At 43.4% G+C, this 27,809-nt stretch overlaps 1 protein-coding gene across 8 annotated transcripts in view; it reads right to left on the reverse strand.

The window, feature by feature from the left end:
* Nucleotides 1–6,266: 6,266 nt before the first annotated feature.
* Nucleotides 6,267–27,809, reverse strand: part of DDO (D-aspartate oxidase) — a 46,746-nt gene continuing 25,203 nt past the window's right edge. For 3 of the 8 annotated variants that reach the window (XM_038397453.2, XM_038397448.2, XM_038397447.2), the window contains 4 exons: nt 17,397–17,571; nt 15,007–15,115; nt 11,789–11,965; nt 6,267–7,223 (listed from right to left, as the gene is read on the reverse strand). In XM_038397453.2, coding sequence (XP_038253381.1) covers nt 6,656–7,223; nt 11,789–11,965; nt 15,007–15,115; nt 17,397–17,568 — 1,026 coding nt within the window. In that variant the 5' untranslated portion in view covers nt 17,569–17,571 and the 3' untranslated portion in view covers nt 6,267–6,655. Of the gene's footprint in view, nt 7,224–11,788; nt 11,966–15,006; nt 15,116–16,967; nt 17,154–17,396; nt 17,664–18,600; nt 18,714–27,809 lie in introns of those variants that run through there. The other 5 variants (XM_038397449.2, XM_043510823.1, XM_038397450.2 and 2 more) reach the window with 5 other exon arrangements.

A 27,809-nucleotide genomic window follows, 5' to 3' on the forward strand; every position in this document is an offset into this window, starting at 1 on the left:
TATCCCTTTCTGTAGTTAATAAGTCTGTTTTATATTTTATCTAAAACAGTGTGTTTTGGTTGGAGTGCTTGGGAAATCTGCTCAGGTTGCCAGGGCTGGTGCATGTCCACTTTCCTTTGTAGAAGTGGCAGACTGGGTAATAAACTTACACTGGTCAGACTTCTGACCAGGGCAAAATGGTTCAGCTCTGGGGTGCAAGGCTGGGGAGCCAGAGGGAATTGGCTGGAGCCTCTCTATTGTTGGTTCATGAGTGGCTGGCAAAAGCATTCATTTAACTCAGCTTGGTGTGTCCCTGCCTCTGAGTGTATGGGAAACTGCAGTACCTGCCAGAAGTTTCAGAGTAGCAACTGTGTTAGTCTGTATCTGCAAAAAGAACAGGAGTACTTGTGGCACCTTAGAGCATTTATTAGAGCATAAGCTTTCGTGGGCTACAGCTCACTTCATCGGATGCATAGAATGGAATATATAGTAAGAAGATATATGTATACATACAGAGAAGGTGGAAGTTGCCATACAAACTGTAAGAGGCTAATTAATTAAGATGAGCTATTATCAGCAAGGAAAAAAAAAACCTTTTGATGGCCCATTTAGACCGTTGACAAGAAGGTGTGAGGGTACTTAACATGGGGAAATAGATTCAATATGTGTAATGACCCAGCCACTCCAAGTCTCTATTCAAACCCAAGTTAATGGTATCTAGTTTGCATATTAATTCAAGCTCAGCAGTTTCTCATGGAGTCTGTTTTTGAAGCTTTTCTGTTACAAAATTGCCACCCTTAAGTCTTTTACTGAGTGTCCAGAGGGATTGAAGTGTTCTCCTACCAGTTTTTTAATGTTATGATTCCTGATGTCAGATTTATGTCCATTTATTCTTTTGCATAATGACTGTCTGGTTTAGCCAAAAGAATAAATGGATACAAATCCAATGGTGAAGGTGAAAATCACCAATGTCCCCACCAATCAGACCTGTGGGAAATTCCTTCCTGACCCCAAATCTGATGATCATTTGACTGTGAACATGGGAGCAAGACACACCAGCCAGGCATTTAAGAAAGATGATTCTCTGTACCACCTCAAAGCATTGGTTCACCCTATCTGGTGTCCCATCTCCAGCTGTGGCCAGTCCCTGATGCTACAGAGGAATGAAGAAAAAAAAGCCATACACAGAATACATGTGACCAGGTGTGAATCAGGGGTGGGGATGGGGATTCCTTCCTGATCTCTGTAAATGGTGACCCCAGGTGAAGAGCATCTTTGGCGCCTTCCCCTCCATTTGTTAAACTTTTGAATACAATATTTTTATTGCATTTGTAGCCCATTTCACAACTTTGATGCATGATTTGCATGCATGATTTAACTCTGCCATATAAGACAATATATTTTTGCATGCTAAGATCTGTAAATCTGTATTTATTCATGCCATATACAAGCAAATTTAAAAAATCATTTCCTCTAAGCTTACAAAAACTATTTAATTTAAGAACAACTGAAATGCACTAACATCAAGAAATTAAACTGTGCACTAACATTGGGTGGACCAGTATTAAATAGTGTTACAGTAGGTGACAATCTTAAAATGTCCTTTAAGTTCAAAAGCTTGCTTTTCTCACCTTTGCCCTGGGAACTGAAGCTGCTAATTCCTTAGTAATAGGACTTCCATCATTTGCAATTCAGTCCTCAGATTTCTTCTGCACTGGGACGATGGCTACTGCCTAAAGCCCTGTCTCTGTTGTTCTGTTTCAGGTATTTTCCCATCAAATTTGCCCCTTGCTGCAAACTAAATTCCAATTGAGCTTTTTGCTTCCTATATTGAGCTCCTGAAGGCTTCTTCGGGGGCATCTTTTATTTTCTATAGGGGAAAGCAGATAGTATTAGGGAGCACAATAGTTTATGTTCCACAGTCTTAAAAAGTTATCAAACATTACGTGTTAAGCATAGCATAGTCAGAGGGGGCTACAACAGTGGTACCCTTAGCTCACCCAACAATATTGTTAATCTATCCAACCACAAACTTAGCCCAGCAGAAGAGTCTGTCCTATCTTGGGGACTCCTTTTCTGCCCCACCACCCCCACACACATGATACAGTTCTTCGGTGATCTGGAAACCTACTTTTGCCATCTCCGATTCAAGAAGTATTTTCAACACACCACTAAACAGTGCACTGACCCACAGGAACCCTCCTACCAACACTACAAGAAGAAGAATTCTGCATGGACTCCTCCTGACGGTCAAAATGACAGACTGGACTTCTACATAGAGTGCTTCAGCCGACGTGCACAGGCTGAAATTGTGAACAAACAGCATCGCTTGCCCCATAACCTCAGCTGTACAGAACGCAATGCCATCCACAGCCTCAGAATAACTCTGACATTTTAATCAAAGGATCTGACAAAGGAGGTGCTGTAGTCATCATGAACAGGTCAGATTATGAACAGGAGGCTGCCAGGCAACTCCCCAACACCACATTCTACAGGTCACTATCCTCTGATCCCACTGAGGAGTACCAAAAGAAACTACACCATCTGCTCAAGAAGCTCCCTGCTATAGCACAGGAACAAATCTATACAGACACACACATAGATCTATCTGCTACTCAAGATCCATAAACCTGGAAATCCTGGATGCCCCATCATCTCAGGCATTGGCACTCTTACAGCAGGATTATCTGGCTATTTGGACTCTCTCCTCAGACCCTATGCTACCAGCACTCCTAGCTATCTTTGAAACACCACCAACTTCCTGAGGAAATTACAATGCATTGGTGATCTTCCTGAAAACACCATCCTGGCCACCATGGATGTAGAAACTCTTTACACCAATATTCCACACGAGGATGGACTACAAGCTGTCAGGAACAGTATCCCAGATGAGGCCACGGCACACCTGGTGGCTGAGCTTTGTGACTTTGTCCTCACCCACAACCCTTTCCGATTTGGGGACAACTTATACCTTCAAATCAGCGGCACTGCTATAGGTACCTGCCTGGTCCCACAGTATGCTAACATTTTTATGGCTGACTTAGAACGCTTCCTCAGCTCTCATCACCTAGCACCCCTCCTCTACTTACGCTACATTGATGACATCTTCATCATATGGACCCCTGGGAAGGAGGCCCTTGAAGAATTTCCATCCCACCATCAACCTCAGCCTGGACCAGTCCACACAAGAGATCCACTTCCTGGACACTACAGTGCAAATAAGTGATGGTCACATAAACATCACCCTATACCAGAAATCAACTGACCGCTCTACTTACCTACATGCCTCCAGCTTCCATCCAGGACACATCACACAATCCATTGTCTACAGCCAAACCCTAACCGCATTTGCTCCAATCCCTCAGACAGAGACAGACACCTACAAGATCTTTATTAAGCATTCTGAAAACTACAATACCCACCTGGGGAAGTGAGGAAACAGATTGACAGAGCGAGATGGGTACCCAGAAGTCACCTATTACAGGTCAGGCCCAACAAGGAAAATAACAGAACACCACTGGCTGTCACGTACAGCCCCCAGCTAAAACCTCTCCAGCACATCATCAACGATCTACAACCTATCCTGGAAAATGATCCCGCACTCTCACAGACCTTGGGAGGCAGGCCAGTCCTCGCTTACAGACAGCTCCCCAACCTAAAGCAAATACTCATCAGCAACTACACAACAGAAACACTAACGCGGGAACCAATCCCTGTAACAAACCCCGTTGCCTACTCTATCCCCATATCTACTCTAGCGACACCATCAGAGGACCCAACAACATCAGCCACACCATCAGGGGCTCATTCACCTACACATTTACTAATGTAATATATGCCATCATGTGCCAGCCCGTCTGCCATGTGCATTGGCCAAACTGGACAATCTCTGCATAAAAGAATAAATGGACACAAATCAGACATAAGGAATGGTAACATACAAAAGCCACTAGGAGAACACGTCAATCTCCCTGGACATTCAATAACAGATATAAAAGTAGCCATCTTTCAACAAAAATACTTCAAAAACAGACTTCAAAGAGAAACTGCAGAGCTACAATTCATTTGCAAACTTAACACTATTAATTTGGGCTTGAATAGGGACTGGGAGTGGCTGGGTCACTACAAAAGCAATTTCCCCTTTCTTGGTATTGATACCTCCTCATCAGTTATTGGAAGTGGACCACATCCACCATGATTGAATTGGCCTTGTCAACACTGGTTCTCCACTTGTAAGGTAACTCCCTTCTCTTCATGTGCCAAAATATTTATGCCTGTATCCATAAGTAATTTTCACTCTATGCATCTGAAGAAGTGGGATTTTTTTACTTATGCGCAAATAAATCTGTTAGTCTTTAAGGTGCCACCGGACTCCTCATTGTTTTTGTGGGTACAGACTAACACATCTACCCCTCTGATACATAGCAAAAGAAGTAACAGTATTTCTTGTATGTTGTTATGTTGATAGGGGTTTGATAAATATTTCTGGTGTCTCATTAAATATGTCTTTTATTAGTCACTACTTACACTCTTCAAGTCTTAAAACACAAGTACACTTTCACAATTACACAATAAAACAAGATTCACAATATCACAGCTTTCATCAGAGGCACCAAGTTCCTGTGTCCCCGGGGGGGTGCTCGACCCCTGCTCCATCCCAAACTCTGCCCCATCTCCACTTCACCCAAGCCCACACCCCTGCCATGCCTCTTCCTGCCCCCCCCGTTCTTCCCGCCCCAGACCCTGCCCCCATACCACCCTTCCCTCAAACCCCCACTCGTGCCTTGCCTCTTCCCAACCCCTCTCTCCTCTTTCGGCCCCCAGCACCTCCTGCACACTGTTAAACAACTGATCTGCGGAACACAGGAGATGCGTGGAGGAAGGGGGAGGCACTGATCCGTGGGGCCACCGGCAGGTGGGAGGTGCTGCGAGGGAGTGGGAGGAGCTGATGGGGGGGCTGGTGGTGGGTGCTGAGCACCCGCCATTTTTTTCCCGTGGTTGCTTCAGCACCGGAACACCCACGGAGTTGGCACCTATAGCTCTCACTTTAGTTTGTTCTTATATCTCACTGACAGACTGGTGACTCCCCACCCCTTATATACCTGTGTGGGCATGGCTGACAACATTCTAGGAGGTTCAAGAAAAATGTAATCCTCAGAACATCTGGAAAGTTCCACGTGATTCTACAAAGGGACCACTACAGCCATCAAGCCTGAATCCCTGTACACACAGGCTGTGGAATTTCTCCCACAAACTGGATTCAAGCATATCATAATTAGAAAGTTATCTAATCTTATTTCACAGATTTAAAGCGATGCTTTACAAACAAATGTATTAGATCATAAGCTTTCGAGAGCTACAGCTCACTTCTTCGGATGCATGGAAACGGAGACAGCCATTTGCAAATGTAATTCAAACCCACTGAACATTGTTTTATTTCCAATATCAAAATCTAGAGCCTGCTGATGTACAATGTCCTACTGCTGTTTACAGTACCGAAACCCTGTTACTTAACATAGTGCCAGCTACCCAGTGATGGGCATAATATTAACCCTAGGTATATTTGATAGATGTAATCACCCCCTATAGGATTTTCTGTAAAATATTTCTCCCTTAGGGATTTTCTGTGCTGCTCATGCTGGGTACCTGCATGTCTGAATCCAACTGCAGTGACTATCACAGACTGCAGTAATATGCTGGTAAAAGGAAGGATGTTTTGCAATAAAAGAAAGTGAACAGAGAAGACAGTGAAAAGGAAGAGAGTTTGGAACAGCAAATTTATCAGTAGGTGCTTTGTCATTATGTTTATGGCGTAGTGAAGGATTGTTGTGCTTGGCCAACCTCTGGATAGGATCTATGAGAGAGAAGGTACCTTTCAGTTGACCATATGAAATCACCCATTGTTGTTTTCCAGTTTTGTTATAGCCCTGTTGGTCCCAGGATATGAGAGTCAAGGTGTGTGAGAAAATAATCTTTTATTGAACCAACTTCTGTTGGTGGAAGAGACAGAGACAAGCTTTCAAGCTACATAGAGATTTTCTTCAGGTCTGTAAAAGGTAATCAGAGTCTCACAAGGTGGAATAGATTGTTAAGCACAGGAGTTCATGTATGTTGCAAGGGACCATTCAAAATGAAATGGCCCATTAACACCTCCACAGTCATAGGAAAAAGGAGGGGTTTGGGGTTACAGATGGTTGTAATGCATCCGATGAAGTGAGCTGTAGCTCACGAAAGCTTATGCTCAAATAAATTTGTTAGTCTCTAAGGTGCCACAAGTACTCCTTTTCTTTTTGCGAATACAGACTAACACGGCTACTACTCTGAAACCAGACATAAAACTAGTGTCTCTATCAAATCTATACCTCCCACAGCACACCTTTCAAGATCCTTGGGTCTTATATGTGTTGTGCATCAACCAGTGCATCAAATGCTCCAACAACGGCTATGTGGGTGAAATCAGACAATCATTATGCTCTCGAGTGAACTGACACAGAAAAATGATGAAAGACAAAAACACCCTATCACTTGTGGCCAAACACTTTTCACAAAACAAGCACTTGGCTGCAGGTCAGAATGTGGCATGCAGTTTTTCCCATTGCTTATAGAATAACATTCCAAAGGTATTACTAGTAGATTTATTATAACCTACCAATAACTGAAAAGGAGGCCCCAGTGATTATAACTTTGCCTTTGAAGAGGACCCTTCCAGAGCAGCAATGCATTCTCCCACCAGTCGAGCAGCCTCTTTGGCAGTGCCCCTGTGCACTGAAAAGCCACCCGAACCATGTCCATAGTTGTGGACCACGGGCAGTTTTTTCCCATCATGGACTAGTATCTCTTTCTGCAGTCTCACAGCTAACCTAGATGGCCTCAGACCCACCCTCTCCTTTATGTCCTGGGCTCTTTGAAGTGAGGGTTCAAGAGCACAACATCTGTCAAATATGTCTTTGCTACTTCTAGGATCTGGGGACAAGCTCCAGTTATCCTTCTGCCTTGTCCCACCTAATGTTACATTGTGTATTCCTGGATAGATATAGGTTAAACCGTCCCCATCCCGGATGAAGTGATTCACCCAAGGAGCATTGACCTTGAGTACTTGACCTCTGACAGGGTATATCTCCAAGTCACCCATGAGTTCTCTGGATCCAATGCCTGAACAGTTGACAACGATGTCATATTTGCTATGTAGTTCCCACAGATCTTCGATTCGTCTAGCATACACCTGACTGCCATTTCCTTTCAACCTAAAAAGAAACACTGGAGGTAAAGCATGACAATTAACTATTAATAGATCACCTTGATTATTTTTACAGAAGTCAAGTAAATAAGAGACTCTTTAAGACACAGAAGAATAGAAAATTGAAGAAAAATCAGAGATAGATAGCACAGGGCTTTTGTTTATGACTTGTCTGATTTGGCTGTTGGAATTAAGACATTGCGAACAAAAGGCTCTTCATTTGTTTATAAGATTGGACAGGGCAAAATATATCAGGTATACAAATATTACAGAGATACTCTGTCAAAAAAGATGTGATAGAGCTCTCATGAATTCATTCTTATGATAGCTCCAAAACTGAGCAGTTCATGCAGCCTAAGGATGGGCAAAATGTCACTTTTATATTATACAAGTATTTATTATATTATTAGTAGTATTTAACTACATACATTTCTAAGGTACCTGTTACTTGAAGCCAAATTCATCACTTACGTCACTTTGTCTTCAGGGTTGCTATCAAATATGACACTATTTATAACTGCATAAGGAAGAAAGGAATCAGGCCTCATTTATAGAGAGATACAGAAGGTATTAACTTCAATTTACTCTGGGTGTTTTAAAGTGGCGATCTCACAAAGGATGGGATGACTTGGTTTAATATCTGTAAAGAGATCTGTTTGACTTCATGTTAGGCATGCATGCCATTCTCTCATCAAAAACTCATCCTTTTCCTGGGGTTTACATTTATTGTTAATTTAAATCTCAACCTAAGTTTCATTTTGAGCATGGCTTAAATGTAGGGTTCTCCCTGCAGGACCAGCTCCTAATCTGTCTAATAGGTAGAGATTAACTCTCTCTAGTGGGATCTCACCCGTAGCATTTGAGATTCTGTCATCTTACTGCAAAAATATATTAGTACAAAAACTACTAAACATTCTGCAGAATTCAGACAAGGTAGAGGGAGAAAGTTCTTGAACTGTGACATAAGAAAGAGAGTATGGTAAATGCTTTTGTGCAGTAAGGCAAGGTACCATAAATATTGTTCAGATCACTTAGGTTTGCAAAATAGTTACATATTTACTATGCTCTCTTTCCTGGTACTCATGGGGGGGGGGGGGCACGACTTGATCATCTTATTAGACTACATCCTTTGGGAAATGAGAAGAGTCTGAAACAGGAATAAGGAAACAGCAGAAGCCTTTGTGGTGAAGCAGCCTGACAGATACTAAATGGAGTCAGTGATTTAGTTGTTCCTTAGTACAATTTTCAGTATCAGTTAAGCAATGAAACATGGCAAGTGTGTGTTCCTGTGTAACAGTACAGAAGTCGGATAGCATTGGCAGTACAAGAATACTCCCACTTATGCTTGCTGCTAAAAAACAAGAAATGTTATTTCATGTGGTTCAATGGCATGGAACATAATCAAACAAGCCCATTATCTGGCAATTTGTTCCAAGATGTAGACACACATTTTACTACCTAACATCAAATCACCTTGTATCCAGTCACTATGCCTGTGAAATGACAAACATTATTTGCTCTTTTTAAGCGCATTTAAATGGATTATACATACACATTATAGGATCTGTTTTCTGACTCTGCTAAAATTCTTTGAAATTGATGTGGCTTGAGGAGAATTGGTCTTCAGAAGGAAAAACATGAACTGTAAGACTTTTTTCTGCCCAGGCATACATTTTAAAGCCTTAATTTGTGCCAAGCATTTTGCACATGCAAATATTTCTGTAAGGTTTTCTACAAGATGATAATACACAAAGATAGTACCTGGATTTTTTTAATCCTTTCTGCTCCTGATTCCAGAATAGTTTGTGAGGTGATTTGCGCAGAAGAGAGGTTTTTGACCAAATCAGAAATGAATTGGCCCAGCCAATTACAGGAGGCATTTTCCCAGATTTTCAAATTCTCCTGACAGTTTTTGTCATTTCATAGCTCAAAACCTGTGAGGCTAGAGACTTCGAAACATCACCTTTGGTTTGTGACAAAGGCTTGCAAAGCATTAGCATCTTTTACCATTTTCAAGAGCTGGTGGGATGTATTTTGGAAGTTATACACTGGCAAATGAGGAACATCTGAATGCTCATTTGACTTATGGCAGAGAAAAGACAGAAGATAACACTTTTTCTACTCCACTAGTATCCACTCTGGAGGATGTTAAACAGAAGCTACTAAAGTTAGACATTTTGAACTTTCATTTCAGCAGATCCTGATGGTTTGCATCCAAGAATTTTAAAAGAACTGGCTGAGGAGCTTGATGGGCCATTAATGCTGATTTTCAATAAGTGTTGGAGCACTAGGGAAGTTCCAAAAGACTGGGAAAAAAACTAACATTGTGCAGTTTTTAAAAAGGGCAAGTGGGATGATCTGGGTACTTATAGGCTGTAAGCTTGACTCTGATCCTGGACAAGATAATGGAGTGGCTGATACCAGACCTAATTATAATGAACTAAAGGAGGTTAATGTAATTAATGAAAATCAACATGGGTTCATAGAAAACATCCTGTAAAACTAACCTGATATCTTTTTTTGATGAGATTACAAATTTGATGAGATTACAAGATTACATAGATGCCTCTAAGGTATTTGTCCTGGTGTCATAACATTTTGATTAAAACACTAGAATTAACCTGGCACACATTAAATGGATTAAAAACTGGCTAAGTGATAGGTGTCAAAATGTAATTGTAAATGGGGAATTGTCATTGAACAGATCTGTTCACAGTGGGGTCCTGCAGGAATTGGTTCTTGGCCCTACACTATTTAACATCTTTATCAATACTGGAAGAAAACATAAAATAATCACTAATAAAGTTTGCAGATGACACAAACATTGTGGGAGTGCTAAATAATGAAGAGAACAGGTCATTGATTCAAAGCAATTGAGATCGTTTGGTAAACTGAACACAAACAAACAATATGCATTTTAATATGGCTAAATGTACACATCTAGGAACAAAGAATGTATGTTATACTTCCAGGATGGGGGACTGTATTCTGGGAAGCAGTGACTCTGAAAAAGATTTGGGGGTCATTGTGGATAATCAGCTGAATATGAGCTCTCAATGTGATGCTGTAGCCACAAGAGCTAATGCGATCCTAGTATGCATAAACAGGGGAATCTTCAGTAGGAGTAGAGAGGTTATTTTGCCTCTATATTAGGCTCCGGTGCAACCACTGCTGGAATACTTTGTCCAGTTTTGGTGCCCACAATTCAAGAAGGGTGTTGATAAATTGGAGAGGATTCAGAGAAGAGCTATGAGAAATGATTAAAGAATTAGAAAACATGCTTTAAAGTGATAGACTCAAGGAACTCAATCTATTTAGCTTAACAAAGAAAAAACTAAAGGATGACTTTATTACAGTCTGTAAGTACCTATATGACAAACAAATATTGAATAATGGGCTCTTGAATCTCAGAGAGAAAGGTTTAACATGATCCAGTGGCTGGAAGTTGAAGCTAGACAAATTCAGACTGGAAATAGGGCAAAAAAATTTAACAGTGAAAGTAATTAACCATTAGAACAATTTATCAAGGCTTGTACGGATTCTTCATTGCTGACAATTTTTAAATCAAGAGCGGATGTATTTCCAAAAGATCTGCTGTAGGAATTATCTGGGGGCAGTTCTATGGCCTGTACTACATAGGAGATCAGAGAGGAGATGATCACAACGGTCCCGTCCGGCCTTAGAATCTGTGAATCTATGAAAGGACAGGACCAGGAATATGGCTGCTCTCAAGAAATCCGCTTTCCACATCCAAATCCTGCACGATTCCCCTTGTAAATGTATGTGGATCAGGTGCATAAGATAGTTCCCCCAATGCTCAGTGAATGTCTCCCTTGAAGAAATTGATTGAGCCATCAAAACACAGTCCTTCATTGAGGATGGTGCTGAATTGCCCCAGCAAGAGCTCCAGAATGTATAATCATCTACCTGTATGCATTATCTGGAGGGGGACTGCAGCTGCAGTACCTGAGTCAGCCTGGTATAAGGTATATAGGCTCCCTGGTGTACTTAGCCAGCTCTGTTTCACTGATGTAGGAGAAGGACCATGGTTCCTTGCCTACTTGGGGAGGCTAATGCTTCTGTGGATATTCACCTGGCTGGAGGTGTCCTTGCACTCAGGACTGAAATTACCCTGTCATTGCATGCAGATATAAAAAGGGGAGGCTTTGTGCACTTTCTGCTCCCTTGTGCACCAACCCAGCAGGGAGCATCTAAGGGATAGTTTTAGAAGATTTTGAAAACGGGGGCCTTATTCTCAGTTACATTAAAGCCACTTCACAACACTCTGCCCATGTAATGGGGCATTAAAATGGTAAATATAACATTCCTCCATTTTACAACAACTGGACACTACCAGAGTTGTGAAAAATGCCCTTAGGTTTAATGAAACTCATTCCCATGGCCTTTAAATTTTTGCAAAAGGGGATATATGTGTAACCCAGGGGAAATGCACAGAAGATCAGTCTCCATTTCTCCCAGAAAGGAAGGAAAGATTTTAAAATCCATTAAATCAAAGGAATATTCCCAACCCTTTCCTTTCAGGAAACATCAGCTACACCCATCAAAACCAACCTTTTCTCCAACCATAGCAGATAGGATGGGCAGTCACATTTCAGTGTAGTAAAAGCCTGACCAAATCTGTGCTGTGGAAATTTCTTCAGCTCCTCTTCAGTCATTGAACGAAATCCCAGGACAACATCAGACCAGAATGGTAACACTTCATCAGGAATGGTTTTAAAGATCTGCCAGCTAAAGGACATGGAAGAGAAGAGGATAGACTTAGACACACTTGGATTCATGTGACACAATTCATTTTGATCTTAATTTAAAAATATTAGTAATCTTCTTCCATTGGTCAGCAGGATCTCTAGAGTTTAGACAGATAGAAAGTAACAAAGTAAAAGACCTCGTGAGTCACAGATGATAATTATTTAATTGGCCATAAGATTTAGGGGAGTCTTAGTAGGACTTGGACCTAAGGGTGAGGGCAGAGTAAGGCTTGGGGTAATGGAGCCAAGTTAAAAATCACTAAATGGGGCAGGGGGAGAGGGGGCACCAGGGAGAATAACAGGTTAACACAGGGCTAAATACATTAAATGCAGTGAGTGGAGGTATGGAGGACATAGCAGTCCACTGTGTCCTGTGTCCTCTTATTTTCATGGTTCTCATTTAAAACTAAATACTGGAGAATGACAACATCAGCCTTTAAAATAACATCCTTTCTGTGCTCCATTTACTCTCCAGTCTTGAATCTTGTTGCAGAGATTCTAGGTTAATCCCCATGAATTCACTAACTAAATTCCACACCAAGTTAAATTTAGAGATGGGCTCAAATCCAGATCTGCATTACAATGCCACTGCTTGGGCCCATCTCCAGGTAAGGTACAAAGTTTGCTCCCCTTCAGAGTTTAAACTCTGGAATTCCTGCCTGTAGCGAAGAGGTGCAACCTTCCTCAGATGCAGACATGGAGGGAACACCACACACCGCCTGGTGGGAGGAGCCAGAAGTGCCACGCCCACACACTGGAAGCAGAGGGGTGGGACAGGAAGGGGAGCTATAAAAGGTCAGCCCAGCTGCTCAGGTGGGAGGAAGTTGTTGGAGGAGATAGATACTTCTTCCCTGCTGCTAGGGCTGAGCACCAAAAACTGCTTTTGCCCAAGCCTGCTGAGCCTCCGTGGAGCCCTGATGCTGCTACCACTACCCTTGGCCGTGTACCCAGAGGAGATTGAGGCTGACCCTTGGAACCAGGTACACCCGAGGGGGAGAGAAGGAAGCAGCCTAGGGAAACCAGGCAGTAGTCTGGTGGAGGGCGAGCCTGAAACCAGGTCAGCGTGTTGCAGGCGGATCCCTGCTGACACAGTGGTGGATTATTCCACCACTGTTAAGGCCCTGGGTTTGGACACAGTGGAGTTGGATGGGCCCACGTCCTGTCCCCCCCCGTCACCCCACCCCTACGGTGGCAGTACTCCCCCTCTGTAGGCCAGGAGACCTGTGCTCCTCTGCTCAAACCAGAGCCCCCTTGACTGATGGTGGTGCTCACCCCAAACTGGAGCCCCGTAGCCTGGACCGGAGCTACAGCTCTGCCTGGTTGCAGGCCAGAGCCCTGACTGGTTGCTGCCCCAGCCTGCTTAAAGGCTGAGCAAGTGAGCTGCAACAGCTCTGCCTGATTGTAGGTCAGAGCCTTGGCTGTCTTCTACCCCACCTTGCCTAGTGACCAGGTGAACAAACTGCTGCTGCTCTGGCCCTTTGCAGACCACACCCTTGACAATTGACTACCCCACCCTGTTTAACAGCTAGGTGGCTAGACTGCTACAGCTCTCCCTGGTAACAGGCCAGAGCCCAGACTGTGTGGCCCACCCCCGCTTGAAGGAGGGGCCCCTTGAGAATGGCTAATTCTCTCCTTTTTCCTGTCTGGAGAAGGCTTTAGCAGACCCAAACTGCAAGGAGGTGAGGCCTCCCTCAGGTGTGCACGCGGAGGGGCGGCCCCACTAGTTTACACTGCCCCATTTAACATCTATAGCTAACACCTTTTCTCCCCCCACCTTTAAAATCCAAACTTTTACCCAGCTTTCTACACAACACTCCTAGGAAAGTACTAATTCTACCTCTGCTGAGTAGCTACTAAGGGCATGTCTATACTACAAACTTAAGTTGACCTATTTTAGGTCAACTTAGAACCACCATGGTAATTACTCAGGATCCACATGACCCTCCTTCTGTTGGTGGTGCATATCCACACCAGGAGCACTTCCACCCTTTTAAGGGGGTGGGGAGCTGAGAGTCTGGGCTCTCAGCTCCACGTGCAGCTCCCCACCAGGAGCCCAACTGCCCCTCCCCCTCCCAGGGTTTCAGCTTCCCGTTCTCCCATGGGGGCCTGGCTGCCCCTAGGGCTCTCAGCTCCCTGCTGGGAGATGAAGCAGCTGCTGGGCTCGTGGGGAGTCTGGTCCTCAGCCTGGCTCAAAGTGGGAAGCCCAGAAGCAGCTGGGGTGACAACCTGGCTTATAGCTCAGGCTTGCTTTCTTAATTTCATGGCTCCTGCACAGAGCTGCGAAATTGACATGAATGATGGCCAACAGCCGGTGTATGTAACCTGCAGTGTCTAAACAGACAATGCGTTGCTCTAACTACACCGAGGTAAGCCCTACGTCTCTCGTGGAGCGGAATTATTATGTCAGTGTAATAGGGCACTTGCATCAGCAGGAGCAAGGCTGTAGTGTAGACACTGATATAATTGGTCGACGTAAGCTGCCTTATGTCAATCTAACTCTGTCCTGTCGTGTAGACCAGGCTTGACTCAGGCTCTCTTTTTAAAGGCTACAAGCTTCTTGGCTGCATCTTCATGCAGTGCCTGATCATACTTTCTTCCAGGTGCCAGCAAAGTCACAAACTGAGTAGACAAATCTTTGTAGGAATGGTGGGCAGCAAACCTACTATGTTTTATATTTAGTTACGATATCTGAAAGATCCTACAACATTCCATCTCCCATTACTAGGATGACCACCTACATTTCAAGCAACTAAAGGAGGAATGTAGGGAAGATATGGGCTACAACTTATATTTGAGACACCAGCCCAGAGTGTTTTGTTTTGTATGAGCCTTTGAATGATTTTTGTTTGAAAACTCGTTTCATGTAATCAAATGCATCTTAACACTGTAGCTTCTTTTGAATATGGGTCACGAGACACTCCAGAGAAACAATGTCCCTTAAGTACTGGATGGAGTGTCACCCTGCCTATTACAGTATATAGCATAAAAATACTAAAAATCTATTTTGAGTTCCTTTCTTACCCAGACACCAGATGAATGCCAGCATCTGAAGCCTCTGATGAATTATTGATTTCAAAAAGATAGTCAAAGGTCTCCCTAATCCACTGCTTCTGCTGATGAATTGGTATGCCTGTACATATGAAATAAAGTTTAAAAAAAAAAAAAACTAAAATGGAGGGAGAAGGTAGATCAGGAAAAGACTCCCAAACCTGCATCAGCTGAGAAAGGTAGGCATCAGAGAAACCAGAAATAGAAAATTTTCTACATTGGTAAAACTTTGTACATGACCAGGTAAAAGTATACACTGTCCTGAACACCCAAAATACATAGGAATTAAACCTCTATTTTAGTATTTATAAAGTCCAGTGCTATAAGGTAATGCATGCCTCCTATAAGGTGCTAATTGCCCTCAACTCTCCAGGACTGCATTGGTCTTCAAAGGGAGATGACAGTGCTTAGCAGCTTGCAGTGTTGGGGCCTTCATATTTACTCTCTTAATCTTGTTGTTACACATTACAAGACTGAACTATATCCCAAAAAATCAATGCATACCCTGCTGATTGAACTATATATTAGTGGAAAATATATTCTACTGCACATAAGGCCCCAATTCTGCACTGGGATCCACTAGCACATAATCCTACCCTACTGAAGTTATCAGGGCCTGAGGATGGGTACTTTCATTTTCTTATTTTTAAAATGTAATCTTAAAGTTTATATTTCCTAAACATGAACTCAGCCTCTTTCCCATAGGCAGTACTTTTGCCTATGGGACATTGGTTACATGTGTAGGTCAATATATTGTTCATGTCATAAAATGCATATGGTAAAAGCATACAAGGTGTGCCAGTCAGGTTAAAGTTGCTGGAGGAGCCTTTAATTTAGTGATTCCTGTCTTTTTTTTTTTTTTTTTTCCCTTTTTCTTCCCTTTCTTCCCTCCCATCCCTGAGACACAATCTCTCCTAAGTTCCCTTGTAAACCCTTCCCCAATGCAGGCCAGGGTATTCTATGTAATTATATCTATTCTCTCAGCAAACATCAGACCACAGTAATTACTGAAACAGGGGTACTTTCATTAACACTAACATCTGCACACTGATACACTCCGGGGGGAGTGTCAAGAGTTGAGTCACCTTGCTATCATCTGCCCTTAGGGTGAGGAAGCCTTCTCTGTGCCTGCTGGCGGTCAACTCCCTGCCACAGGCAACACAAGCACTTCTTTCTAGGTCTTGCAGGCCCTGCTGTTTCTCTACAGGTTAGCAACAGGCACACTCCAAACCTCAGGCTCTCCAAGCATCCACCTGGAGGGTCCAGCCCTTGCTCCCCTAGACGCTCATGGGATTCTAAAGAATCAGTGCACCTCAGCTTATCAGTTCCACCTCAGATCACTATTCCATTTAATTCACTGCACTTTACCCATGTCTGTGCTGTGTGTTTAGTAAAATCAAGTATACAGTTATTTAACAAAGCACAAAGATTCAAGTAGCAGCAAGAAGTAGCACTGGAAACAAATGTTTATATATAAAACAAAAGCATAACATGCATTCTAGAGCCTAGACTTAATTAACAAGATAAACTCATGTCTCATAGAATATTGCTCATCCAAAATTCCTGTAGCATTTTACAGCCAGGTTTGGCCTTAACCTTCCTCTCATGAGACAGACAAGCTGTCTACTTGCCTGTTTCCTTGTATTCGCAGATATACGCTAATAATCCTTTGTCTTTAATCTTAAGCAGACTGCTCTGCTGGCTGTTCCATCCTGTGAATTTTGTTTCATGTAGATTTCACAATCTCTTCTTTTGCGCCTGGCTCAATATGCAAATAGGGCTACATGGTGAGGCATACAATACACACTACACAAATAACCAGACAGATAGGTGTCTGCTGCCTCCTTCCTGAAAGGAACATTTCCAGGTATGAAACTTCCTGGTGACCTGCCTTAACTCCAAGACTTTGAGAATATAACTTTTAGTATATATACATTTCACAATGACTGACAACCAGTGGGCTACAGATTCTTAGTATACACCTCATGTCACTCTTCGGTGCATATATCCATATGTGCTCTCTGCTGATTGGCATGAAGAGATCCCTGGGGTGTCACACACGCGTGCGTGCGCGCGCACACACCTTTAAAGAGCTGAAAATATCTCCAAACACCTTAGGACTGAAAATGGAACAAGAACAGGTGATTAAGCATCAAAACACTGGGGGTTTCCTTGGCATAATTTATTATTGTTCGTAAAATAAAGACTGCAGACATAGTATTCGAATCTGATTAGTTTAGAATCTATCAAATGGAATAATTTCTCTTTGGTATCATCTGAAGAACAAAGTTTAAACTTAAAAAAAACTTTAATCCACATCGTTCTGAAGTTTGAGCTATGAGCCGAACAGCGGTTTCACTCACCTAGATAAGTGTGTGGAATAAGCATTCCGGCTGCTACATCACTCGTTGTGTTGGGAGTAAATTTGTCCGAAATTACAGTCACAGAGCACTTGGAGATAGATTCTGAAATGTACACTGCTGTTGAGAGGCCAATCAACCCAGCACCAACAACTGCGATCTTTGGCTTAGCCATATGCTAGAAGGAGGGCAGAAAAGAATTCCAACAGGTTTTTAAGGTGTCACATCCAATGCAATTTTTTAGAAGTTCTTTCTTCTTAGTTCTGCAATCTATTGTAAACAAGAGTCAGAAAATAAAATAGGGCTGGATCCCACCAACTTTTACGTGTGGGAGTAGTTCCCGCTAAAGACCACAGGACGTTGTGGACACGTAAGGTCTATTCCTGGGCATGGGCCTTTCCAGGGTTAGGGAAAATGGAATTAAAAGATTTACAATCGTCCGCACAGAGAGAGAAGGCAAGTTAAGGACTGAACAATGAAGCAAAACACAATACAGATAAACAAATACTGAGAGTGGGGGTTCAGGTGAGGTTTTTCATAGGAGTGGGTGGGTGACATTCTGTGGCCTGCGCTGTGCAGGAGGTCGGACTAGATGATCAGAATGGTCCCTTCTGACCTTAGTATCTATGAATCTAGGTATAAGATGGAAAATGTCTTTGTCTAGCGTTCTACGTTCTAGTTGATTCTTTGTCTCAGAGAATAGTTTACTTGCTGACTTTTGTCCCAGAAAATAGACTTTACATTTTCAGGGTATAGGATACCTGCTTCTATACTTCCATCCAAAAATTGTTTGCAGGGAGATGTTGGTCCCTGTTGTCTTGATTATGCCTTGGGAGGGGGCGTGGGGAGGGAGAGGAGGGCGTAAAATCCTTCTGTGCTTTGACATTAAGACATTTCTGGCCCTAGGATGAGAGTGACAACAATAGCTCCAGTCCAGTGACTCCCTCCAACTAGGGTATGCATAAATATTCTGTGATCTAGGTCACAGATTAATGGGTCCTCCTCTGTACATGAGGGTACAATCCTGAGCACCCACTGCTCCCAATGACCTCAATAAGAATTACAGGTGTTTAGGACTCTGCATAAACCAAGAAATGGTAAGTCCATCAAGCCAAGAGGACCTGATGCCCCTTGGGCAGTATAAGCATATGCCCATTCCTTGCTCTGACTGTATTTTTACGCTGTTTAGTGTCTCCAGAGCACTTACATTTACTTAATATTTAATCATCACTCCAACCCTAAATTTGGAAGAATTCTGAGATGGACAGAAGCTTTGCAACTCAGGACCATCTGCACATAGAAACTGCCAGGTTACCGGACCTGTATGAACACAAGACGTTTGCAAAAGAGGAAAACGATTTAGTGAAAAATGGAAATTACATTTCACTGTTGCCATTTTTCAGTGTTTGAAATGGGTCCATTGTATGTAACCATTTTTACTGAAATATTATCTAATCTTTTCTGAAAGTTTTCATTGACCAAAATCCCAGTTTTCAGCAAGAACATGGGTTTGAGTAAATAAAGCATTTTGATAACTACTTCAAAAATGATTTCAGTAACCAAGTTACTGATTGTTAAAAATTTTTTGCACAAAGGACGTGGTATTGGAAAAATAAGTCATTTTTAAAATTGGGGGGAGGAAGTCATTTTTTAAATTAAACTTTTAATGCAAAAAAAAAAAAAAAGAAATCCCAGCTGTAGTGGAAACGTTGTTCTGCTATCAGCAGGCTTAAAGAGCATCTTCGGTCTCTGCAAAACATTTGGCCTTACAGGATCCTGCTCCTCCATTGTATATACGCATCAGCCAGAGAACTAACCCTGATTCCTCCTCCTGTCTGACACTCACTGATTCTAATGAGCCGTAGCAGAGGTTGAATTTCTGAACTGACTTCCTCGTAGCCAGGACAGAAAGATGAGAGAACCAGGCCAGGAAAGGCTCAGGTTTGACCATAATTTATCCTCTCCAGACAGGGTTTTATCACAAAGCAGCTGGTCTTACCTAAATTGACACCAGCTTGCAGGCCCCCTACTGGGCAGTCTCTGCTAACTAGGCTCCAGTGGACTGTTTTAAAGCTGCCCTCCACTGATGGAAACAGCAGGGAGGGCAACAGGGCAAAAACTATCTGCCCTGCCTGGGAGGGAATGCCCCTTAGGCCACAGCTGTCCCTGCTGGTGAGGATTTATATATGCATCTTCCACACCTCTACTGTCCTCCACCTGTGCAGATGAATCAAGCTCAAAGGGTTGATTGATTAATTTAATGTGTTCATTAAAAAACATTTCTGTCACACTCGCCACTACAGTTCATGAAAGCCGAGAGTCAGTCCTCCACCACACACAAAACTAAAGGCACATCTTCACTAGCAATGTTAAAGCACTATAAGAAACCCACTTCCCCGAGGGGAATAGCTCCCGGTGCTGGAAGCGCGGCTCCCAGAGCTGGTGAACTGTCCACACTGACGCTTTACAGCACTGAAACTTGCACCGCTCTGGGGGGGTTGGGGTTTCACACCCCCTCAAGGAAAAAGTTGCTGTGCAGTAAAGTGCCAGTGTAGACAAGCCCCAACTTCGTGCAAAGTTACGGCTAAAGCCCCATAACTTAATTACTTCAGTGAGAATGGCTCATGTGCCTCAAAAATAAAATATGCAATCAGAGCAAGAATGAAACACACACACTTTAACATGCAGGAGAATTCTGAGTTCTGCAGCAGATTTGCATAGAGTGACCCATGGAGGGATTTGCAGAAACTGACAATGGCAAGGGCACCATGGGGGGGTGCTCCTGCCCCCCCTGGATTTCATACAGGAGGTGTGCTCCCAGGTGGAGCTCTTAACTGCACAGGATTAGTGTGGAATGTGAGTTCTCCAGAAGAAAGATGGGGCTCCCAGATTGTGCCCCTGAGGCTGGGAGTCAGTATGTGGTTTAAAAATAGAGGCAGGGTGATTAAGATAAGAAAGGGCTGGTAATTAAATTAAGGAACTGGAAGTCCTTAGATGAGTTTGTAAAACAGGAATCCCTCTGAAGTGGGAGCGGTGGGGTGCTGGAGAACACAGGGGACTCAGAAGAAATACAGCCAAGCCCTCAGAGCCAAGTTTACATTCAGAAAAGAGAGAGATTTGAGGGGTGTAGGTGAAAAGAAGGGGCCAAAATCCAGGGAAGGGATAGCAGTGGTACAGAGAAGTTCCACTCTACCCCTGCTGCTTATGTGGCCCCATCACCACAGCATCTGAGTGCCTCATAGTGTCTAACCTATTTCTCCTCACAGCCCCTCTGTGATGTAGACCTTTGTTGTTATCCCCATTGTACAGATTCAGCACTCACGCAGAAAAAGACTAAAGGCCAGATTTTCAAAGGTATTTAGGCCCCTAGCAGGATTTTCAAAAGTGTCTAGAAGGTTAGGTGCTTTGTAAACCCCACTAGATGCCTAGCTGCATCTTTGGGTGCCTAAAAACCTTTGAAACTCTGTCCCTAAGGCACTGGCCTGAGGTCAGACAGTAAGTCCATGGGGGACTCTTTCAGGACTAGCTCCCTATTCACTGCACCATCCTCTCTCTTTCTGCTGTGAGCTGCAAAAAAAGAGGACTCTGATTGATGGGAGCAAAACTGATTGGCCAGTTCTCTGAGACTCCAGCAATTGGTCACAGCCAATGGGGAAGGATGTCATGTTTGACAGCATGAAAAACAGCACAGAGGTCAGGAAAGATGAAGAGAGGAAAAATGAGAGTCAGATGAGAAAAGATCACTTAACTCCCAAGCGGTGGCAGGTTCTGCCCCAGGCTGGGTTGGAGAGCAATGGCTGCTCTGCAATTTTAGATTTGTAACTGAAAATCGTTTTGTTTTGTCATTTTTTTTGTTGAGAATTCAAGAAAACGAAGGAATGAGAAAATGTTATATGAGTACAAGATGTGCTTATGTCTCAAATTCTTAGGGTTTCAGCTGTATCCAGGCCAATTCCAGAAACAAGAATAGAAATTGCATCCAAAAGTCCATAAAGTCATGATTTATATTATTCACTAGGCACCATGTTTGTGCTCAGCACTGTCAGAATATGCCAGAAAATGTAATTCCTGGGCCAATGCATATAAGATAGCTCAGATATTCAAATATGAAGTGTATAGTTATTGAGAATGTTATCCCATGTTCACTGTGATGATAATATAGAATGAGTGGAGGCACTGATGGCAATAGAAGTTTTACTGGATTAAGGACTAGAACAGAGGTGGGCAAACTACGGCCCGCGGGACCGTCCTGCCCAGCCTTTGAGCTCCTGCCTGGGGAGGCTAGCCCCCGGCCTCTCCGCCCTCCCCCACAGCCATGCCACCGTGCAGGTAGCACTCTGGCCCGCCACTCCTGTTGGGCAGTGTGGCGGGCTCCGGCATGGTAAGGGGGCAGTGAGCGGGGGGGTTAGATAAGGGGCAGGGGGGCCCAAGGGGCAGCCAGGGGACAGAGAGCACGGGGCAATTAGATGTGGTGGAGGTTCTGGGGGGGGTGGGGGAGGTCAGGGGATGGGGACCTGGGGGGAGTTGGATAGGGGGTGGGGTCCCGGGGGGGCAGTTAGGGGCAGAGGTGTGGATAGGGGTCGGGGCAGTCAGGGGACAGGAGCAGTGGGAGGTTGGATGGGATGGAGGTTTTGGGGGGGTGGTCAGGGGATGGGGAACAAAGGGGGTTGGATAGGCATGGGAATCCTGGGGGCCCTGTCAGGGGGCAGGGGTGTGGATAGGGGTCATGGCAGTCAGGGGACAGGGAGCAGGGAAGGGTTGGATAGTGGGTGGAGTCCCGAGGGGACAGTTAGGGGCGGGGGGGGTCCTGAGAGGGGGCAGTCAGGGGTCAAGAAGCAGGGGGGTTGGATGGGTTGGGGGTTCTGAGGGGGGTGGGAATTGGGAGGGGGTGGATAGGGGGCGAGGCCAGGCTGTTTGGGGAGGCACAGCCTCCCCTACCCGGCCCTCCATACAGTTGCGCAACCCTGATGTGGCCCTTGGACAAAACATTTGCCCACCCCTGGACTAGAAGATTTGACACTTCAACTTTCTTTCAAGGGGAAAAGCTGCCCAGAGCTTCTGCACCTGTTTATTTTCCTATCCTGCCTGTAGAGGCCCTGATATACCTCAGAAGTCTCATTTTTTTGTCTCAGCTTTAAAATGTGGATCTTTCTTGATGTTTGTTTTAAATATTCTCCTGTGAGAACTGCAACTCAGTCACTGTAGTGTTGTGTTGAAAAGCCTTCTGGAAAGTAACTAACCTTTAAATAGAAGTGAAGCAGTGTTGCCAAATCTTATGATTTTTGTCATGAGTTTCATGATAATTATTGTTTTCCTTAAAGCCCCAGCTCCTGGAGCCAAGTGGATATGTGATGATTTCAGCCTTCATTCTTAAAGAAAAATGAAGTTGCTAGCCCTTGTGCCTATGACGAAAGCTTCAAAATGTGACTCCAGTGCACCCTAAAATCTCAAAAAGCAGAAGGCAAATAAAAAGAACACTAAATCTTCTATTTTACATAATCTCATGATTTTAAAGCCAATCTCATGATTTTTGGTGAGCCTAATTCCTGGTTTTTGAACATTTGGGGTTGGAAATACTATGAAAGTGACTTGAAAGTGTCAGTTTCACTTCTGTTTAAAGTCACTTTCTAGTCTATTATTTGTAGTGGGGTAAGAGCCCTACAACCCCAAGCAGATGAAGTATAAACTCACAGGGTCTTGCCCTAGTGAGATGTTTCCAAAAGTTAAATGATCTATTCGAAGCTCAGTGAACTGGAAAAAAAAAGTGATAGAAAATAATCTAGATTTTTCTACAATTGTTTCAGTTGTTTTATTCAAGAGTCAGTAACGAAGTAAGAATATACATTAAATTTTACACCTCACCAGTGTCCCTTAAGTGAATTGTCACAAGATGTCAGAACATGTTAGTATTAGATCTGAGTGGATCTAATATTTATTTAGTTTCCTTTCTTTATATAGGAATTAGATACAATGCTTTTGTCAGCTAATTTCTAAGTTATCTGAAAAAAAAACTAGAGTTTTCAGCAGCCTAAGTAGCCCCTAGAATCACTGTTAAAGTTGCGCCCGCCCAAATCTGAAATGGCAACAATGGACATCTGAGCTGCAATAACTTGTTATTTCTGGATCATATCCTATTTAGCAGGTCTTTCCTTGTTGGCAAAGGAAACAGGGTAGAACCCTGACATCATGGACAAAGTACAGTTGTACTTATGTAACTCTCGTCAAATGGGAACAGTCTTTGTAAAGCTTGCTTCCTGGTCCCCACCCCAGGTTGGGAGGAATGCATGAAGTGCCTAACAGCAGCCCAGTTTGGCAGATTAATAAGCAGTTTTCAGATGAGACATATGAAAGACCTAGTGTGACAACTCTTGTGTCATGTGATCTTTGCTGACTTTCTTATAGCCTCAGATGCCAGAATAAAGAGATTTCGTGAGTACGTGTGGCACCTTAGAGACTAACAAATTGATTTGAGCATAAGCTTTCGTGAGCTACAGCGATGAAGTGAGCTGTAGCTCACGAAAGCTTTTGCTCAAATAAATTCGTTAGTCTCTAAGGTGCCACAAGTACTCCTTTTCTTTTTGTGAATACAGACTAACACGGCTGCTACTCTGAAACCTGAGATTTCATGAGAATCTCAGCTTTCGTTTTTATAAAGAGTAAGTTTCAGCCTTCATGGTTGGCGTGAAAAGTTTGTAAACAGGAAATGAGCGCCCCCAAAAGGCTCAGAAACCAGAAATAAATTTAAAAAAATACAAATGTATTTTTTAAAACTCTCATGTTTTTAGACAATATCCTGATCTCTTGGGGCATGATTCATGATTTTTGACTATGGAGGTTGATAATGTGGCAGCGGTCCTTATCCCTTGTGATCTGATAGGCTCTCATGGCAGTCTTGGTCTCGGTAAAAGTGCTTTGTAGAATTCCATTTTGGCTAACTGAACACTGCTGACCTAAATTACAGCCTTTAAACTGAATACATATTTTTTTGTTTCTAGCCTTAAACAGTTGTGTAGCATAGCTGTGTGCTGCTAAATGGCTGCTGAGTTCCAGGATAGAGGTGACTATCTCAGTAATAGGTGAAATTATTAGTGTGTAGATGCACGTATATCGTATACATATATACAAGGACCGAATTGGGTTGGCTTGCAGTGGTTTGGCAATCTAGTGTGTTTTGGAGGCTGTTGTCTGGTGCTCAGTGTGAGATTAACAGTTCAAGACTAGCCATGAATGCTGTCTTTGGCCACAGACCCCCCAGGAAATAGGTATCCCTAAGCTTTTCTTGAGCTAGCTCTGATTCCTTTGTTTTGACAGACATGCTCCCAATGTCCTTTTTGCTGATGGTGAATTTCCTGGACATGCTTCTACTGACTAAACTGGGAGGAGTGGTAGATACGCTGGAGGGGAGGGATAGGATACAGAAGGACCTAGACAAATTGGAGGATTGGGCCAAAAGAAATCTAATGAGGTTCAATAAGGATAAATGCAGGGTCCTGCACTTAGGATGGAAGAATCCAATGCACCGCTACAGACTAGGGACCGAATGGCTCGGCAGCAGTTCTGCGGAAAAGGACCTAGGGGTGACAGTGGACGAGAAGCTGGATATGAGTCAGCAGTGTGCCCTTGTTGCCAAGAAGGCCAATGGCATTTTGGGTTGTATAAGTAGGGGCATAGCGAGCAGATCGATGGACGTGATCGTTCCCCTCTATTCGACACTGGTGAGGCCTCATCTGGAGTACTGTGTCCAGTTTTGGGCCCCACACTACAGGAAGGATGTGGATAAATTGGAAAGAGTACAACGAAGGGCAACGAAAATGATTAGGGGTCTAGAGCACATGACTTATGAGGAGAGGCTGAGGGAGCTGGGATTGTTTAGTCTGCAGAAGAGAAGAATGAGGGGGGATTTGATAGCTGCTTTCAACTACCTGAAAGGGGGTTTCAAAGAGGATGGCTCTAGACTGTTCTCAATGGTAGCAGATGACAGAACGAGGAGTAATGGTCTCAAGTTGCAATGGGGGAGGTTTAGATTGGATATTAGGAAAAACTTTTTCACTAAGAGGGTGGTGAAACACTGGAATGCGTTACCTAGGGAGGTGGTAGAATCTCCTTCCTTAGAGGTTTTTAAGGTCAGGCTTGATAAAGCCCTAGCTGGGATGATTTAACTGGGACTTGGTCCTGCTTTGAGCAGGGGGTTGGACTAGATGACCTTCTGGGGTCCCTTCCAACCCTGATATTCTATGATTCTATGACTGGGCTGACTTTGCCTGTGGTGTATAATCCCTTGCCAAACCTGTCACACTTCTGCCCAGGGAACTCAGTGCTCTTCAGATGCCTCTTTATGGCGCTTCCTTTTACTCCGTGAGAATTTCTTTCTTGTCTTTTGCTTCTATATCTCTCCTGCTGGGTAACTTTCATTTTTACTAGCTCAGATTGTGGTTCTAGTTACCCTGCCTGTTTCAGAGGTATCTTAGATATTAACTGTAACATTCTTTTACAATCCTTGTTAGACATGCCAATGACTATGTTCTCCTCTTCACTAATACACAGCATTGCCAGCTCCATAGGCACCGGCTTTGTGGGTGCTCCAGGGCTGGAGTACCCACACAAAAAAAGTGGGTGCTCACCACCAACCCAGCAGGTGCTTGAGGAGGGGGCAGAATAGGGGCAGAAAGAGGCGGGGCAAGGGGCGGAGTAGAGGTGGGATTTTAGGGCAGAGTGAGGGTGGAGCACCCACCTGGGAAAATGAAAGTCAGTGCCAGGGGCCAGCTCTCACAATATTACCATGAGACTTGCAATAGTTGGTATTTTTCTTAAAGCTCCAGCTGCTGGAAATTTTTTTTAAAAAAAATAAGATTCCAGTCCTTGTAATTTCAGAGAAGAGTACGAAAAATGTGACCTGATCATAACCAAAAGGCTCAGAGACCAGAAGACAAATAAAAAGAACCCCACTCTGACATGCTTTTTCTCTCTCATTATTTTTAAAGCAAATCTCATATTTGGGGGCTTGACTCATGCTTTGTGAATACTTGGCATTGATGTGACACTTCCCAGCGGTACCCAGGGTTGTGAGGTAACTTCCTACCAGCTGCCCTTAGTGCAAGGAAGACTAGTCTTTGCCTGCTGTGTGTCAGCTCCCCAACCCCACTGGCCACAGACAATACGAGCACTCCCCTCTGAGCTGTGCAATCATTCCACAGGTTAGCAACAGGCACACTCCAACCCTCGAATCCCCCGAGTGTCTCCCTGGTGTTAGATGTTTTCAGATCACCAGGGCTTGATGAAATACATCTTGGAATACTCAAGGAGCTGACTGAAAAGATGTTCCAGCCATTAGCGATTATCTTCAAAAAGTCATGAAAGATGGGAGAGATTTCAGATGACAGGAAAAGGGAAAATATAGTGCCAAACTAGAAAAAGGGGAATAAAGGCTACATGAGGAATTACAGACCAGTCAGCTTAATTTCAGAACCCAGAAAGATAATGGAGCAAAGAATTAAGTAATCAATTTGCAGACACCTAGAAGAGAATAAGGTGATAAGTAACAACCAGAATGGATTTGTCCAGAACAAGTCATGTAAAACCAAACTAGTAGCTTTTTTTGAAAGGGTAACAAGCCTTGTGCTTAGGGCTTAGGATAGTGACTTTGGTAAGACTTTTGACACTGTCTCACATGAGCTTTCCATAAACAAACTAGGGAAATACAACCTAGATAGAGTTACTATAAGGTGGGTGCATAACTGGTTGGAAAATCGTTCCCAGAGAGTAGTTATCAGTGGTACACAGTCAGGCAGGAAAGGCATAATGAGTGGGATCCCACAGGGATCCGTTCTGGGTCTGGTTCTATTCAATATCTTCATCAGTGATTTAGATAGTGGCATAGAGAGTACACTTATAAAGTTTACGGATGATACCAAGCTGGGAGGTGTTGCAAGTGCTTTGGAGGACAGGATTAAAATTCAAAATGATCTGGACAAACTGGAGAAATGGTCTGAAGTCAATAGGATGAAATTCAATAAGGACAAATTAGGAAGGCACTCCACTTAGGAAGGCACAATCAATTGAATACATGCAAAATGGGAAATGACTGCCTAGGACAGAGTACTGTGGAAAGGGCTCTGGGGGTCATAGTGATCACAAGCTAAATATGAATTAACAGTGTAACACTGTTGCAAAAAAAGCAAACCTCATTCTGGGATGTATTACTAAGAATGTTGTAAGCAAGACACAAGAAGCACTTCCACTCTACTCTGAGCTCATTAGGCCTCACCTGGAGTATTGTGTCCAGTTCTGGGTGCCATATTTCAGGAAAGATGTGGACAAATTGGAGAAAGTCCAGAGAAGAGCAACAACAATTAATTATTAAAGTTCTAGAAAACGTGACCTATGAGGGAAGATTGAAAAAATTGGGTTTGTTTAGTC

Source organism: Dermochelys coriacea, chromosome 3, assembly GCF_009764565.3.
Source record: "Dermochelys coriacea isolate rDerCor1 chromosome 3, rDerCor1.pri.v4, whole genome shotgun sequence".
Taxonomy (NCBI): Eukaryota; Metazoa; Chordata; order Testudines; family Dermochelyidae; genus Dermochelys; species Dermochelys coriacea.